This window comes from Maylandia zebra, linkage group LG19, assembly GCF_041146795.1.
Source record: "Maylandia zebra isolate NMK-2024a linkage group LG19, Mzebra_GT3a, whole genome shotgun sequence".
Taxonomy (NCBI): domain Eukaryota; kingdom Metazoa; phylum Chordata; class Actinopteri; order Cichliformes; family Cichlidae; genus Maylandia; species Maylandia zebra.
The window spans coordinates 29,353,557-29,371,018 of NC_135185.1; the positions used below are offsets into that span (position 1 = coordinate 29,353,557).

The 17,462-nt window shown below is 40.9% G+C and overlaps 1 protein-coding gene across 4 annotated transcripts; it reads left to right on the forward strand.

Moving 5' to 3' along the window:
• Nucleotides 1-3,010: 3,010 nt before the first annotated feature.
• Nucleotides 3,011-17,247, forward strand: pgfb (placental growth factor b). 4 transcript variants are annotated; one of them, XR_013094534.1, is made up of 7 exons: nt 3,011-3,655; nt 13,124-13,160; nt 14,267-14,463; nt 14,578-14,653; nt 14,966-14,995; nt 15,080-15,136; nt 15,234-17,247. XR_013094534.1 is itself a non-coding variant. In XM_004540880.4 (7 exons), exons 1-7 carry the CDS (start codon nt 3,452-3,454, stop codon nt 15,253-15,255), a joined length of 627 nt encoding a protein of 208 aa, XP_004540937.2. In that variant the 5' UTR covers nt 3,013-3,451; the 3' UTR covers nt 15,256-17,247. The 4 variants fall into 4 exon arrangements, 2 of the variants coding, with proteins under 2 accessions (XP_012776667.2, XP_004540937.2); XM_004540880.4 differs by having other exon boundaries at nt 3,013-3,655; nt 14,578-14,657; XR_013094535.1 differs by lacking the exon at nt 14,966-14,995.
• The last annotated feature ends 215 nt before the right edge of the window (nt 17,248-17,462 follow it).

Consider the following 17,462-nt stretch of genomic DNA (forward strand, 5'->3'; position numbering starts at 1 on the left):
CCATCCACCATGATTATCCAGCACGGGACTTCCTGCAAAACCACTAATTGTCACTTATTCGTTCCTTTTTGATTCCCACAGAAGACTTTTTGCTACTTAGGCTATTCGGTTCCTAGCTTCACATTGACTTGAAGCGTCTACTCAACCCACAGACCTAAGAGTGTTATCAGCAGTGTTATTTATATTTATATTTTAAAAAAGGAAGCTATAAGAAATAAGTACGGTTCCAAACATTTAAATTCTTTCAACTCTTTTGGTACGACCGTTGCAGCCAATGAAAGCTTGTGTTCATGACTGATTGAATGCTGGATGTTTGACTATAATGGCCCCAAAAATAAATCAGTGAGAACAAATGGAGTCACATTTCCTTCTGACATCAAGAATTAAATCCTCATTTAGCCCGCGGTTGCCACAGCCAACTGACATTGTGATGTCCAAGACACAGCTGTGTAAAGTTAAACAGCATCTAGTGGAGATTTTTGCAGTGACTGGTTCATGAGACATACAGACCAAAATAATTCCCATTTGTCTGTTAACATGTTGACTGACTTCCTAAAAATCAAACAATGCTCACACATGAACAGACAGGAGAAGAAAACAGGAAAGCACCTGACAAACTTGGACCGTGCCTGAGACACAAATATGTCAGTGTAGCGTAGATGTGTAAACAGGATTTGACATGTTTGAAATGAAAGAGTGTGTTGTGATATAACAGTAATCACCTTAGGGGAAGGTAAGCAGCTTTTTACTCATAGCTGAAGCACTTCCTATTTTCCACTTCGTTCAAACGTACTTTACAATAATACAGTTGTTGCAGGCAAAAAAATAGCCGTAGTTCGTCACAGCTAATTTAATGACAGGAAGAGGGAGCTTAAGTGTCAAATATTACCATATCCTGTTTGGGTCTGCCGTCCAGGTGGTCCATCGTGAGTAAAATCCTGTTACATCATCTCACAGAATCCTCTTGTTGGAGCTGTCCTCTCCGCTCTCATGCATCTGCTTTTTTCTTTTCTTCTTCGTCCTTTTTCAGGAAATGAACTCAGCAACATGTACAGCAACATTAAGTTACATCATTTAAATCAAAGATGATCACCGAGTGATGAATTAATTCACAAGATTCACTGTGACAGTGCGACCAACTTCTGTCTTTAGCAGAAACATTGGTCTCCCTGTAGGCCTCTAATGAGATCCTTCAAAGTAAGGGGCTCTCTGCCTCTCAGCGTTCCCCTTAAAGGCCTCACTGTGGAGGAAACCAAAGTCGCCCCAACAATGATGAATGGACATCATTAATGTTGTTCATCTGTTTAACTTTTACTCAGCAATCTTGGAAAATGAGGGGTCAACAGCAACAGGGAACTCTTATTCGCTTTTGCACTCCAGTTCCTGAGAGCCACCCATTTGGTCCTCACAATTTCAAAAGACATTTGGGCTTATTTGTTCGAACAGCCTACCTTCTTTCAACCAAGCAGCTAGATCACAGTTAGAGAGGACGTTTAGCTCACATTTTAGCCTCATTCCTTGATCGTCATGAGTCTAACTACAAAGAAAGAAGAAAACAGCATCTCAGTTAGTTTTAAAACTTAATTTCATCAAATTAATAATTTAAAACACCCACCCTTCAAAATAAATCTTTAAATGAATGAATATTAAATCTTCTCCAATCACATCGTTTATCTCAGAATTGAGGAGACATGTGGTTACCGCTATCAAGCTTTGTGGTTTCAGCAAAAGCAACGGGGGCCTCAAAGTTGTTTCACTTTCAGACAGCAGACAGATCCATCTCCACTGGACTGGACTGGAGTACATTATCAGTAAAACCTTGTTTGCTCGTCTTATCAGCATGTATTTATAGTCCAAACTGTTTGAGTGAGCTTATTAGGTTCTATCAGCTGGTGCACCTTTCAAAACACAGATAGATCACTGAGTAGATGGCGAGATGATGGTGAGAGTCGCTCTGACTTCTGTTAAAATGCATGCTGTCCCTGCGCTATAGCAGGGAGGAGATGCTATGACCCTTAGCTTTTCTCTAAAACATTTTTAAAAAGGCATGAACATCTCTTGTACTCTGTTATTATAGCCTTACGTAGAACTTTTTCTAAATTGGAGGTATCCCTTTCTCAACTTAAGAGGGAGAAACAGCGTCTGAACATCTGCATTTGGAATATTGCAGAATATTTTGGATAATTAGACAGTCTGAAAACGATATTGTTTAAAAAAAAAAACCGCTGACTATCAAGACAATGACTGCACATTTAAAAGCAGCAGAGAACAAAGTAATTGCAGAGTCAAGTTCCCTGAAGAATATGTTTGCTTTTCTTGTCATGTCCCTGAATTTCAAGAGACATCCATCATTGCCATCTGGAGATACAGTTCAGGAAAAGACGAGCGTGAAACGTCTTTCATCAGCTTTGATAGTTTGCTCTTACTGATTCTGTGGAATAGCCGGTAGCTGGTGAGTGGGGGGTGTCTAAGTGTCTAAGATGTTTAGAGACACCACACTCCTGAGTGTGGTCTGTTCAATAGCAGAGCCAGTGCGGCCATTGAGCACTGCTGAAGGAATGTGTGGAAGCCCACAAGGAATCCTCTCGTTCCAGTGTTTCTGCAAACACAGAAGTCCCACACTGAAGAGTAAGCCTGTGTGTCAACAGAATAGGAATCTCCCTTTTCTGCCTTTGCAAACTTGAATAAATAGACTCAGAGGAAAATCTCCGTGCACGAGCAATGAGTCTACCATCCATGTCAGCAGTTAAAAGATCTCCAAATGTTTACCCAGCCTGAATTGCGCTCACAGAATGTCGCAGGCACTCGGAGGATGTTTCTGTGTACGCTCTATAGTTTAAATCACCTGCGGTGTATAGTCTAGAATTGCACTACAGCATCACAAACTAAATAAACTACCTTTTTATGTTGCAGCTAAAAGGAGGAAGCTGTAAAATGTCATCAGTAAGTTGTATGTAGACAGATGCAGCAGGGCAGAGACCAAGACAAAAGGGGAGGAGATTAAACGGTCTTGTGAAAAGGTGGCGCGGAGCAATTAGACGCAAGTGCTTCTCTCTGTCTTTCTGCTGACTGCAGCTCAGAGGAGGACTGGAAACTGAAAGTTGTTGGCACAACTTCATGCGTGATTTTTTGAAGCGGATTCCTTACTTGGAGATCTTGGACTGAAAGCTGCTCACTGAATATGCGTCGTCACATCTGGCGTTCACGCTTTTATTTCCACAGAATCCGTTTTTAAGCTCATATTAAAGGAAAACGAGACACAAAAAGTGTGTAAATGTGAATATTTATCAGTTTCTCCTTTTTTTGTTAAAGTATTATTGTGTTGCCTCCTCGTCACCTCCACTTTCTCCTGAGGGGCCTTATTCATTAGTGAGCACAATCTACTTCATCAGGTTACACGCGCGGAGCTACGTGACTCCACTCATTCTCCGCGCTACTAAACCGGGAGCAGATGACTTGGGAAAATCCCTGGCAGCGAGTTTTTTTTCTGTTTGCTTCTGTTTCTGAGTATTTTGGGACTTTTGTTGGATTTTTTTTCCGCCACTATCTCCATCGGGAGCCATCGCCACTCTCCACGCACAGACGTCACGAAATGTTACTGGGTTTTGTCATCGGGACTGTGGTGGCGCTTTATCTGCAGTTCTCACCTGCACAGGTAGGACGTTGCACGCTTCGGTGAAACTTTACACTCAGAAGCAAAATGAGGGGATTGCTTGTTTCCCCCACTCTCCCCCCTCCTCTCCTACTTTGCACTGAAACCACAGAGACTTTGGGTTGAGATTTTCACACGCTGCTCGGTTTATTTTGTGTCTGCTTTGTCCACCAGTAACCCAGCAAAGTAGCAAATAATGCACCTCGTTATAGAATGATAAATAAAGCGCCTATTGTTAGGTCTGCTAATAGCCTCGTTTAAGTTCAAAGTGTAACCTACATATGAAACGCTCGAGTCATCAGAAGCCAGTCAAGTGATAATGATCTATTGTTCTTTCTCATGCTGCTTTGAATGAGCGCCATCGGGCACCCCTCATTCATAAGATGAAACGTGACAAACTGCATCACTCTCTGTGGAGCAAATGATGCAAGGTGACTCACTGTTATACTTTGCAAAGCTTGCTAAGCTCATAATTACAGCCGCATCATACTTTAAAAGCTAGGTTCACAGACATGGATTATGTTATATTCCCACTCTTGTAGGCTATGGTGGGATCTTTTTTTCGGTATAAATTTCCATCAAGGGGAGCACTCTGGTCGTCATGTTGGTGATATGTTCTCTAAATGGGAGATTGCTGTGTTTCTTTCCAGGTAGTAGATGTAGCAGATCCTGGAGCTGCTTATAGTCTGAAAGTGTATTTAGTAAAACTGGATCATGTTAAGCTTGCAGGCACCTGCAGCTTTCCCTTCTTGTGCTTTCTTAGAAGGACACGAAGAGAAGGCAGCATTCTTTAACTGCTTTATGCCAAGAATAACAGTAATGAAGATGAACCAGTGTGAGCATGTGGAATTCAATTAAAAGCATAATTTCAGGGAAGCCGTATCAGTGTCAGGAGTTAAATCGGCCTACAAAGCTGGTCTGTTCTGTTGTCTGGCGTCGCCTGTTATTCTCTTAATGAAAGTCTGTCAGAACAGGGGAAACGGTGAAATTGGAGTGAGGAGTCATTCAGAGGCCTGTGTTGTGCCAGAAATACCTGTAAGAAGATGTGTCATTGAACATTCGGACTTGTGCCACCGTATGCTTCAGCCCTTGAACCTATTCAGTCTCTGATTTCCTTCCAAGGTGGCTGGGGACTTTCAGCTGTCTCTGATGGCTTTTATGTTTAATGCAAAACCAGGCAATTCCCTTGTCCATTCACTGCCAGTGTCACACTTCATACTCTGCTGCTTTCCTGTTGAATCAAGTAACACCCCCTTCCCCTTTGCAAAGCTGCAGGCCTCACATAGAGGTACTACTCGCTGACTCAGCCAGGCTCTCAGGGTTGGAAAAAACTCCATGTCCCACCAGATTCCCAAACCCAGAGACTTTGCAGCTGTTGCTTAAGTTGAGAGTGAGTGGGAGAGGCATGAGTTTACCACATTTCCTCTAATCCTCATAATCAGCTCATGGCCCGGTTAGTCAAAACAGGAGTGACAAAATCCAGGGGCCTCAGTGTGTAGCAGGTTAGATGCCCTCTGCTGCACCCAAAGACTGATGGCCAATGTAACAGATCAAACATCTAACCTGACCAATTAGATGTCATACAGTATGTGAAGATTTGACCTCGGGATCCCTGCAGTTGCTGAAAACTTATTTGCATTTACTGATCATTTGTAAATTTAAACGTTTTCTTTGTTTTCCTGCTTCAATACAATTCAACTCAAACCAGCAGCTCTTTTCACAAGTTCACACACCAAGTTATGTCTGGAAATACAGACACTAGACATGTGTCTGGGAATCGCAGACCAATAATTTAATAATGATTAGCTTTCCTAACTGTCACAGCTGTGAATCATGTGGTCAATTACAGCTGTGGACAGCAGAGAAGCTGGAGTTGACTTCAACTGTTTAATACTGTCCTGCATGAGATTTATAGTGTAGTCTGTGTGTGTGTGAATGTGTGTCACATACAGAGGGCGAGTCTATCATTACTGCATATATCAGTAGTTCACAGCAAGTTAAAAGAAGGAGTGTTTTCCCCAGTGTTCTTGGGTAATTGTTATAAGACAGAAGAGATATAAAGAACCAGTGAAGAGGAAAAGATTGGCTGGATTAAAGGCTGTGTTCTGCTATCTCGCTATGTTCCATAAAAAGGGATAAGATGACTAAAGACAGATGGCTGTGATTCGCAGCGAAAGCCTAGCTACACCCATCTCTCCACCTCTCGCTATTCCTTGTAGTAATCCCATGCTGCAAATCAGTGGTGTGATAACTTTTATCACTAACACTGGTGTGTTATGTTAGAAGCATGGTGACATGGTGTCATCGGAGAAAATGGAAACAGCGTAGTATAAAAAGATGTATGTAAATAGTATTTTTTTTTTTTTATCATAAATCAACACTGTAACAGTAGGTGTATTCTGCTGATGTTGATTCCCATTGAAATGAGCAGGTCAAACTTCCAAGCTTTGTGGCTTGTCACTGAGGGTGGAAGCACCTGGGTTTCCCTTCTCAACAATAGTGGCCGCTTTGTCACCCTTTTATGAAATACAGTACAAGCTCCATGCCATCCACCAGGTGTTTTACACATGAACTACAAACAGAGTTCAGTAAACCTAATATTACTTTATGGGAAGTACTGTATATGGAAAAGATTATTGGTTTTAGCCAAATCTCTTGTTATTTTGTACAGTGTATTTCTTGGGACAAAGCAGTCGTCTATTTACTGTATTATTGGCAGACCTGCATGTACAGTACAGTGTGTGTTTTAACCTGAAGTTACAGTAGTAGGACTACTGTGAAACCTGCCTATACATTGCTTTTAAATACCTGTTGCCTCCTGCTCATTTGACAGCTATCCCTGAGTTAGATCAAAACCACTGGAATGCTCTCCGTACAAAGCCGATCTCTTAGTGATCGTAGTGATTGTATTTCATGCTTGCATAAACAGAACCAAACCTGAATGGCATTTCCAGGTGAAATAACTCATGTCCTGAAGATTTGGACATGTGCACAGCTCACAATTTTGGTCAACTTCTGAAAAAATATTTTTGTGATTATGTTATGATGAAGCTGTGGAAAAAAATAGCAAAGGTTGAGGATTATATGCCTCACTGAAATGCAATTATGAAATTCTTTGAGTGACTTTTTAAATTGTATAACAGATATGGGGAAATTATGCCTAACCCATGTGTTCTTGCCAGAGTTCTGATGAAGATCATCACTTCATCGGTACACCGTGTTTCTGTGCCTCTAAAGGCAGTGAGCCTCAGCTTCTGCTTTTGTATTCATAAGGACATGACGCCACACAGGTGTTTCCTTTAAATCACCCTCCGCACCAAAACAATACTTGAGACTGGCCATCTGTACCGCACGCATGTGTTTGTGTTCAAGTCAGAGCAAAGAGCAAATGTATAATCAAACATTAAGTCGACTGCTCCCTTCCCGCCGTGGCTTACTCTGTCTTACGCTTAGCACATCTTCCTGTGTAGATCAGATGTCTGCACGGGAGTCCCTGCAGTGGTGGTGACCTGCTGACTGCCCCTCTGTGTTGTTGTGGTACTTCTCCCTGGTTGTAATGTCCTAGCCCAGGGGAGAGTTGCAATCGCAATCAGGAAATATGGAGTTCTCCTTCCTCCAACAGAGGAGGAGGAGTGGTTGTGCTCAGGGCAGCTGTCTACTCAGCTAGCTTTAATCTCCCATCTGGATGTAATTTACTGTGGTTTACAGAACAGCGTTTACTGTAATGGAGACCACAATTACCACCGGTCAGCTTATCTCAAGACTTGTCGTGTGTGTATGTTTGCGGACAGGGTGCACAGTTTACACAGTGGTTGTGTGTTTTTGTGTGCGTCCTTGGGGAGACATTTATGCATGCATTAATGGACTTATACTGGGGAAATCGTGGTTATCTAAATTAAAATTTATGCCGACCCTTACCTCTCCCTCATCACTTGATCCTATTTTACTTCTTGTTGTTTTTTGACTAGACGGCAATGCCAAAAAAAGCAGGATTGTTTTCAAACTTCAGCACTTAGGCTTGAAAAGGGTTGGTTTGGTTGTTGCACAAACGATACCTATTCTTTTTGTCAGCTTTCATACAACAAATCTCTTTTTCTGCCGTATCTCAGCAGCAGGATCCAGTGCATGTGGCTCCAAATTGAGAATGGGTCTGCCTGCACATGGATCCACCATATTTAATGTAAAGGGCAGACATGACGATGTCAGTGAGTCTCATCTATCTCCCAGCAAGAACACTTAGCTTAGCTGTATGCATAAAATCAATTAAAATGCATTTATTCTGAAATCTGGCAGTTATGCATGCCTATTTATGCTACTTTTTTGTTTGAATCTGTGTGATCTATGTGTGTTTGTGTACTTACATGTGGAATAACTCGTGATTTCAAAGTCTCTCTGATGATTCAAGGCATTGCTGTGGAATGTTTACCGCATGCTCCAATGAAGTTTTTCAGTCTTTTGGCTATATCCAGTGACCACCTAGAGACTGGGTACTTCTCAGTCCTGTAATAGCACCGCTGTCAAAAGCTGACCCGCCATGTGTGTACAAAAGAGAAGGCCATGAGTTAATGTTGTGGCCATGGCGCTGATGACGTGGAATCTGGTTAGCAATAAAGGGCACATGAGGAAGATCAGTAAAGCATCATTTCTAACTTATTGAGTATCCACTGTCCCCCCTTCTGATTGGCTGCCTCCCTGAGAAAACCAAGTTAGGGCTCCACGTCCTCTGTGACATAATACAGATACAAGAGTAGACAAAATTTGTCCAAAGAAAATGAGCATTTAAAGCTGTCTGCAGTCTGAGACTTTGGCTTACAGTGATTACTTGTACGTATTCTTGACCATTTAAAATTTAAAACCTTTGTTATGATTTATGCAAACTTCTACCACTGTACCAAAATATGTGAGAGAAAATAAAGAAACACAAGATAAGTCCACTTAAAAATTCCCTTGTTATGCGTCTTCAGAATCACCCAACTGCCAGACTACTTATATTTACTCATTTCATTTAGTTTACTGTCATTCTTTACCTCATTTAGCAAACCCAGTCAGTCAAGTTATCCAGCTTGACTGAACTAATTAATGTAAAAGCAATTACAGTTTGTCAGATGGTCAAAGATTAAGGGGACTGCCTAGAGGACTACAGTTTACTACTACAGCCTGAATACCATCAAAGCAGGAGATCCAACGATACATGTGTGCTAATCAGATGACCTAATCTTTAGTCAACAGAAGCAATGAGTCAGCATTAAAACTGCATGTAATATGGCAACATTTTTTGCAGAATAACACATGAAAAGTTGTTTTTCAGCCGAAAACTGTAGAATGTGGTCGGCTTTCTAATGGTGGAAATACAAGCATGTTGTGAAACACTCATTCCTTTCAGTGTCTTGGCTCCATTGTGAATAGTATGAATTAAATCCTATTGTGTTGTCAACCACAAGAGATATAACCTAAAACGCCCTACCAGCATGTGAAAAGAAAATCTTACTGCAGGCTTTAAGATAGATGTCTATTACTTTGTGAAATCTGAACAATCTATGTATGGGACGCTGGTTACTGATAATGATTAATTATTACTGTTTTATACTGGAATACTGGAATGACGTGAAAGCATTTAATTGTGGTTTATAGCCGCCTTTAGAAAACTTCCATTTCACTCTGCTGGAAAACAAAAGCATGCCCCACCCTTACTCTTATGCAATCCACTGGAGAAGACGAACCTAACCTCCAGTCTGCATCAGTTTCTCCAAGCCTTCAGAATAGGCTTTTCTATCTAATAACCCTAAATTGGTTTGGGAACCTTTGTATTTGATCTGCCATCCTGTTCTTTCCTTATGAAAAATACATTGTGGAATAAGCTGGCTGGACTCCAGATTTTTCTGGCAGAGGGCCATGGGTACCTGCTGTTTACCTCCTCCCCCACTTGACCCTCAAAGCTGAAACATCTTCTGACAATTATGCTGGGTCCCCATCATGTTTTAGGTTTGCTCCCTATCCACGCTGCCCTTCCTCTGACAGATGGGATAAGCAAGGAGGTTAAAGATGACGCATTTCAGCTGTGTGGGACTGCAGAGTAATGAGGCTTGGGGCCTCTGCGGCCCAATGGCAGGAGCCCAGGGACGCAACAGGTCCTCTGATTTGACCTAGAGTACAGCACAAACTCTTAACCAGCAGTAGTAGGAACATAACCTTATAAACAATGTTTTATTTCAGCTACAACTACTACAGACAACTCAATCCATACTCGCTTTCTCCAGCTGATTACTGAAATACTGAAGCACACTGCGCCACCGTAAAGTACTAAATGTCAAGACCTGAAAGCATTTTGTACAACTACAGTAGCCAAACAAGGGTGTGTTACTTATGGAACCTTGTAGATGCAGTAAGAAAGGTTTCTCTGGCACAGGAATAGCTGGAAAGTTTAGGCACTTAATCACTGAAAGGTCCAAGTTATGTTTAAATAAAATGTCAATTACCAGTTACATAAAGCTTAAAGGAGATGTGGCATCCCAATATTTTTTTTTATCTTGCTAGGATCAAAGATTTGCTTACGCGTGTCCCATCAAACATTAGTTGAGAGATGGAGTACACCAGCTTTACAGAGCTAACACTGAGAGAAGCAACTATTCACCTACAGCTAATGTAGGATCACAAATGATCTTCGCATGCATTATCTTTGGAACATGGAGGAAAATAACACATGCATATGTAGACCATGTAAAGTCACCACACCTGTAGAGTCCAAGCCACTGCACTGCCATGTTGTTTCCAATCCAATCAGTACAATTTTTTATAACATATATAATTTTATATTGGTCTTTTTTCTGAAATTTTCAAAATAAACTAATCGTTTGTTGATAATGATGGTAATTGTTAGGTCCTGATCTTTGATTCCTCTATTAACATACAGTACACATTTGCATTCATTCATTCTTTATATGGTGGATTAAGATTAGGATTAAAAGTAAGGACGCGATGGGCCGTTATTAATCAAATCAAATGTAATCCATGGACTTTTCTTTACCTGTTTGATACATTCACATATGTACCTGTATATGAATTGACCCTCCAAAGCTGTTGCTAGTTTTTATGTATTGCCAACGTTTAAGTCTTGTATATAGAGTCTATAAAATATAAGACTATAATTTTAATCTTTGTGTCAGACTACAGCCCAGAATATTTAATCCATTTTATGAAGCATAGCTTTTTTTGTGTTAGACAGAAACAGTCTGTAAAACTCATTTACTGGAAAGACAGAATGGATGTTTCTGCTTGTGTGTAATGGTAAAAAGAGGAGGGATTTTCTGCTCTTAATTCCTTCTTGATATTTCAGCACTTTCTGTCAATTGCAAAAACCCAGATGTTGTACATACAAGTGAAAATTCCAATACAATTGACAAAGAGGAGAAGTATTGGGTTATAAACCAAGAACAGATGAATTTAGTCTAGTCATGTCTAGTTTATTTCTATAGCCTTTAATCACACTTAGTCTCAAAGGTCCTAACACCCACATTATGAAACCAATAAATGATAATGACACATGGTAACGTTACACTCTGATTGAGGACAAGTAAACTCCCTGAAAAAGGTCACCAGGGAACAAAATGTAAGAAACATTCAGGACTGCACAGAAAGCGAGCATGCTTTTAGGATTAATGACACATTGAACACATTTATTAATGTGAAACAGTCCCCCTTTCCACAAGAGCCTAATCACCCCCTGTCACCATGAATCATACAGTTAACACTCTAAGTGCATAAGACGGAGGGAATTGCTACGTGAGGATCCTCATGAAGCCTTTTTAAGAATCTGGTGGATTCTTTTGGGCAGCTCATTCCTCTGCTCTCCACCGCAAAGGGTACCAAAGATGTTTCCTCATCATGTCGAGGCTTAACCCATGACCAAGGTTAGAAAATCCTCCAAAACCTCAAAACGTTCAGAGAGGCAAGTGAGGCCAGAGCCAAAAAACCCTTGTGATGTGGAGCAGCCATGACACGCAAAAGGGTGGAAAAGGGGAAGCTGATCTTATGCCAGTTAACGTTGGACACGAGATTCATTTTATCAGCCTGCCATTGAATATAAAATACACTCAATGGGCCTGAAAATGAAAGCAACTTTTGACAATAACTGGAACTGAACTGTGACTTTCCCATGCTGTGCTTAAAGAATATTCTGCAAGTAGAGCTTATATCCTGCTGTGTTTCAGTGAGGCTGACACAGCCCGATGGATGCTACACTATAGAACAACTCGGCAATCATAGCAACAGCTGTAGATTTTAGCCAGAAGAACAAGAACAACTGTGTTGAAAAACAGGGAAGATGCCTCAACAGCTCCCTTTGCCCAGAAAGGACTCTTGAGTGATATTTGTAGTCTTTAATACAGAACGCTGTGCAGCTCAGAGGACAGGTCAGTTTCTGACACTCATGTCAGTGACAGTTTTACGGGAACTGCTGAAATGTTTGCAAGTGTAAATGCATCATCATCATCATCATTAAATCGGGACATTCCTCTTAAATCACACTGTTTGGAGGGGGGAGGGAAGGATGAATACAGCAGTATGCTGACAGATACTATCCTCATCCTGAAACTAATTTTGGTTCATAACAGGAAAAGGATGGATTTCAACAAAGCACAGATGGTGCATAAAGCAACAGTCTTTATTGCCATCACTCGAGGAAGTCCTTGTCAGGCTGGTTGCTGTTGCATGAAGACTTTTTGCTCCAGTATCATTTGTCCCACTGCTATTGTCTACAAAAACATTGTTACACTATGAATGTGATCCGGCATGTGTCATAGAGAAACTCAAGTCCAACACCAGTGACGAGGAGAATCTGCGGAAGCAGGTTGTCTGCCGCCTGTCCTGCACTTCTGCCGGAGGGTATTTTATCAAACATAGATTTCCCTTCCTGAGATGGAGTCAACCAGAGGTTTTGTGTTTTCCCAGGCGAATGAAAAATTCACTCTGTTTATCATGGGATTATGGGAAAAAATCAAGACGGAGGAGGAAACAATCAATGGGAAAATAAATAGAGAGCTGAATGTTACACCACAGGAAACAGGTTTTGAACCTAAACAGTTGGGCACACTGTAGATATATATGAAGACCTCTATCTGCTGCCTGTCCAAAAGACTCATCCCCAACAGAGTGGGAATGACCTTCCACTTTGGTGTACTGTTGTTCCAGCTATCGCCACCAGAGGATGAAAACACTGGTGTCAGACGTTAGTGTAAAGGCAGGCTGACCTCTCTATGTGTATAAAGGTTGTAGGCAATAGTGTTTATATTTGAGTGGGTGGGTTAACAGTTTGGATTAGTTTTATATAATGTTGTTCATGTTTAGGTATGTATTTAATGTTTCTGGCTTATTGCCAGTACCTGTTTCACTTTCATTGTCAGTCTTGAGGCTCGCTGTCACATCCTGTCAGACCACAAATGATAATTCTGGATCCCCACGTTTTGTGTTTTTCAGAGTCTTCCCTTGGCAAGTATAAACAGTACAATGGAAGGTAAGGAGTTCTTCAAGTTTTAAGCTTTTAAGTCTGCATGTCCTGGATAAAATGAGTTAATAAAACTTTCTTCGAGAGAGTAGCTCTGACTCTTTTGTTACGCTGTATTTTCTACAGTGTTTGTGGTTTAGAGAAAACAAAAGGGGGAGACTAGAGTTTAACAAAAATATATTCCCTCGTTGTGCTCGTCACACAATGCTGAAAAATACAAATGACTTAGTTCTTTACTCTTGCATGCTGGTTAGTCATCGAATTTCATCTGAATATAGAGCGCAGCAGAGCATGTCTAGGCTAGCAACGATTACTCAACTGCTGACCTTCTCTCTTCATATCCTTTTGCTCCCTTACATTGCTATACATTAATGCTAATTAAAGAGGAATGCACTGGTAGAACTTGCAGGCAGAAATGACTGCATGGACGTCTAAGAGCCAGATCAGCAGAAGGCATACAGTCCACTCAAGAGGCACTAACTGGCCATTGAACTGTCCCTTTGCACTGTACTACATTACAGTTCGTGGCCTCATCTCCTTACCATGGATGCTTCCCCAGCCGTCTCCTCCCAGCCTGTCTGCTTTTATAAACAGCTGTTGTAGTGTAAGGCTCCATTTGGTGACCTCTGAGGGTCACCACAGTCCCAGAGGTGCCTGCGGGGCAACTCCAGTTCCAGATCCAGCAGGGTTCTGTTCATGGCCATGTTCCCAGTGTTTGTTTTCTCTTACTTCTCTGTTTGGCCATAGTTGTCCCTGTTCTTCCTCCACAGTCTCCCCAAAGCAACTAGGACACTTTCACACATGTACTCCCACAGGAAAGCACACTGTACTTTAAACAAATGTTTCTTTCCCCCTGAAAATGAAAACAGGATACATACTGGTGTATAGGTTTCTGTGTACAGGGCATGAAAGCATATCATTGCTGGATTACTGAGCTAATTACCAGTACTGTTTGTGTAGAACTGTATCATCTTTAAGTTGAGCTTTTTTAGCTGTCAAATACGATCGATGTTGTCACAGTAAGACGAAAAACTGATCGCTAACCAAATAAAAATGCAGAGAAGTCCCAGAAAAAAGATGGCACTGCTTTATACTTTGCCTACTCTTATTCACAGTGCTTGTGTTTGAAAAAGTTTGGGGTCGCAGCTTTTGCCGCACCATTGAGAAGCTGGTGGAGGTGGTGCAGGAATACCCATCGGAGGTGGAGCACATCTACAGCCCCTCCTGCGTTCCCCTGGTGAGGTGCGCTGGCTGTTGCGGAGATGAGAACCTGGAGTGTCATCCCACTCAAACCACAAACGTTACCATGCAGGTAAGACCTAAGTGTTGTGCAACATAAGTGTGAGTTATAACTCGTAGCTGTGAGCGCTTCATGAGATCGTTTTGACAAATCTCCGTTTCACCTCCACCCCTCCTCCATTCCCAGCTTTTGAAAATCAGGCCATCAGAACAAGGTCAAGAATATGTTGAGATGACGTTTGTGGAGCATCAAACATGTGAATGTAGGTAAGAAAAAAAGAAGGGTGTTGTGACATAAGTTATTGATAAGTATGAAAAATATAAACCCCGTCTCCTGGAAGTCATGTTTATGTTTCTCATAGATTCATCTCCAAAAACTTGAATTGAATACCTAACAGAAAATAAAGTTGTTTTCCTAAAGATTCCTGCACTGTCGACACACTATCTGCTAATCGAGTTTGGTCATTAATAGCAGGCAGCATAAACGTAACTTCTAGAAGACTGGGTGACTCTCACAGACTTTTAAATGTTGTACCTGGACATTCATGTTAATTTATCGAAACCTTTGCCCTCAGAATCAGGAAACCTGTTGTGAAGGTTCCAAAGTAAGGGAATATTCTTACAATATCAATTTTGCTATTTGTCAAAAAACGCAAGCTTTTTTTTTTATAATTTGGTTCTTGGTTCAGGAAAAGGCGAAGAGGAAGGAAGAGGAAGGAGAGACAAAAAAAGAAGGAATGTGACAGGTGAGGGGCACACGGGGGGGAGAAAACGTTCACATATCCACCATTTTATCTTATTACAGCTTTTAACAGAGGCTACGTTATCACTTGTGTTCTACAGGTGCCAGATTCCTCGCAGGTAACTGCAGTGGCGACCCAACCCCCTGTTGCAGTGTGGCTCACTATTTGTTTCCAGCCCAGTGGGAGCATCAAAAGTCTCCTTCACTCATCTATCAATACTGTGTCTGCAGCAAGAGACTCAAACAGCTGGGTTGATTTGCTGACATGCCCTTATGCTGATGGGCAGGGTGTTTTTGTAACGACAAGGTTTAACAGGAAGTGCGTTTTGACTGGTGGAAACACTGCTGTTACAAGCCTGAAACAATGGACATCCCTGGGAGCCAGTGCAATGTAGAACCAAACAGACTGATGTCTTCTTTTTATGCTAGGTATTACTGTATCGGTTATTATTTGTCAAATCCTTTGGTATTTAAAAGAAGGTTACACAGGTAAAAAAGAAGAAAAGTCTATATTTATTAATATAGTTGGACCAGAGAACACCTTGTGGACTTGATGTGCAACTTCTTTGTACATGCGATAAGGAAATGTCTCCCTCTAGTGTTTATGGAAAGTGTTTTTAAACCTCTATATTAAAGTATTTTGCAATCAGATCATCATCATATCTGAGATCTGTTCCAAAAGCCATTGTTGCATAATTGCTTGTTGTGTATAAATCAAACTCTTTAACAGCATCATGTGACCTGAATGGGAAAACAACATTTAGCAGAAATGTTCATAAAGCGAAGATTTTCCCAAAACTTCAAACTTTCCATATTTATGGAATCCAGCATACAGATGTTCTCCTAACAAGAGGCTAATCTTGATTATCTGGCCCATTCATCTGAAATGAACATATGGATGCACAGTGGGTGTGGCGAGATCAACGGCAACCGGCACATTCGTGTTAAAATAATGAATACACTTATGTTTGAGTAGCACACATGTTTTTGCAAGAGTAGAAATTCCTCGTTTCAATTTTTTCATTTATAATTTTGATCAAAACATCCTCGGATATTTCAGCTCGCCCATCATGCATTTCCAACTCAGGACCAAATACCCATGCGTTGCTTGTTTAGTCGCTCACAGTAAACAGGTTGCAGTTCTATGACAATACATGAGCCTTCAGGAGGGTATTTGAGGTATGCAGATTGAATTAAATACTGTACAGAGGGGCAGTGCACATCAGAGGGTTGGACCCAGTTTTTGGCAAACCACTCATTTTTTCTCGAGTGTCAGTCACAAGGACATAACATACAGTGCACGTTCAATGATACACTACTTCACTCTGCCTGTGCCTGTACTTGAAACATATCAAGGACCATACAACTAATACCCACAAGGCTTCCTTTGAATGCCGTGTAATATTTGGTGTGGCATGTTTCTTACTGTCGTGTAAGCAAATAAGTGAAATGTGAATTCAGATTTAAGTATTCCAGTGGGATATATCCAGTATACATTGTCTTATCTACTTGTCAAAGTAATGGTTGTGGAGGAGGCTCGAGCCTGCCTGTCCCTGACCTTGGACAGGAAAGAGGGTACACTCCAGACAGCTCACCGGCGTGTCTACGGAATAAAAATTCTTAAAGTTGAAATTTAAAAACAGTGCTATGACAGGTTAAAAGTAATTGCACTGTATGGAGTGCTGCAGCAACAGGGGAAAGCTTGAATACAAATTATTTTTGCTTTTTATAGCCGTTAAAACATCATGTAAGCCCTCAAAATCTTTTTTTTATTAGATTCCAAGCTTGAGCTCCCACATGTAAAAGCATTAGTTACGGTCTCAAATGTTCATCCCATATGCTGTGTGCAGCTGAACAGCACAACCTTGTGTCCAACTGGTGACTCAACAATCCCATAATCCCACACCACAGGTGTCATCCTCTGTTTCTAGAAACACTGCAACATGGAAGGGATGAAGTTTCGTAGATATGTTAAATGGCGTTTGTTTGTTTGTTTGTTTGTTTGTTTCATGTATCACATAAAGAAAATCTATGAAAATGTAAAAATAGCATTTTGACTGACGTAGTATTTTATTTCATTTAAATATTTATTTTGTAATAAAACTGTTATGATTGTCGGCTTGTCTTGTGTAATTGTTTAGTAATTCCAGTTGTATTCAATAATTATATACCAGTAGGCAATCCTAATAGATGTACCAACTGCTGGCAGTCTTAATCTGTTTCACATTATCACAAATAATAGCAAACTATATGATAGGCCGTTTACATTTGTAGGCTAAAATATCAAACACGGTAGATTTTTTTAAAAAGACGTTTTTCAGCCTAAACAA

Coding starts and splice junctions, on each gene's coding strand:
- pgfb (XM_004540880.4), top strand. CDS start 3,452: ATGACTTGGGAAAATCCCTGGCAGCGAGTTTTTTTTCTGTTTGCTTCT. Junction 14,464..14,577: donor CCACAAACGTTACCATGCAG/GTAAGACCTAAG, acceptor CTCCATTCCCAG/CTTTTGAAAATCAGGCCATC. Junction 14,996..15,079: donor CCTGTTGTGAAGGTTCCAAA/GTAAGGGAATAT, acceptor TTCTTGGTTCAG/GAAAAGGCGAAGAGGAAGGA.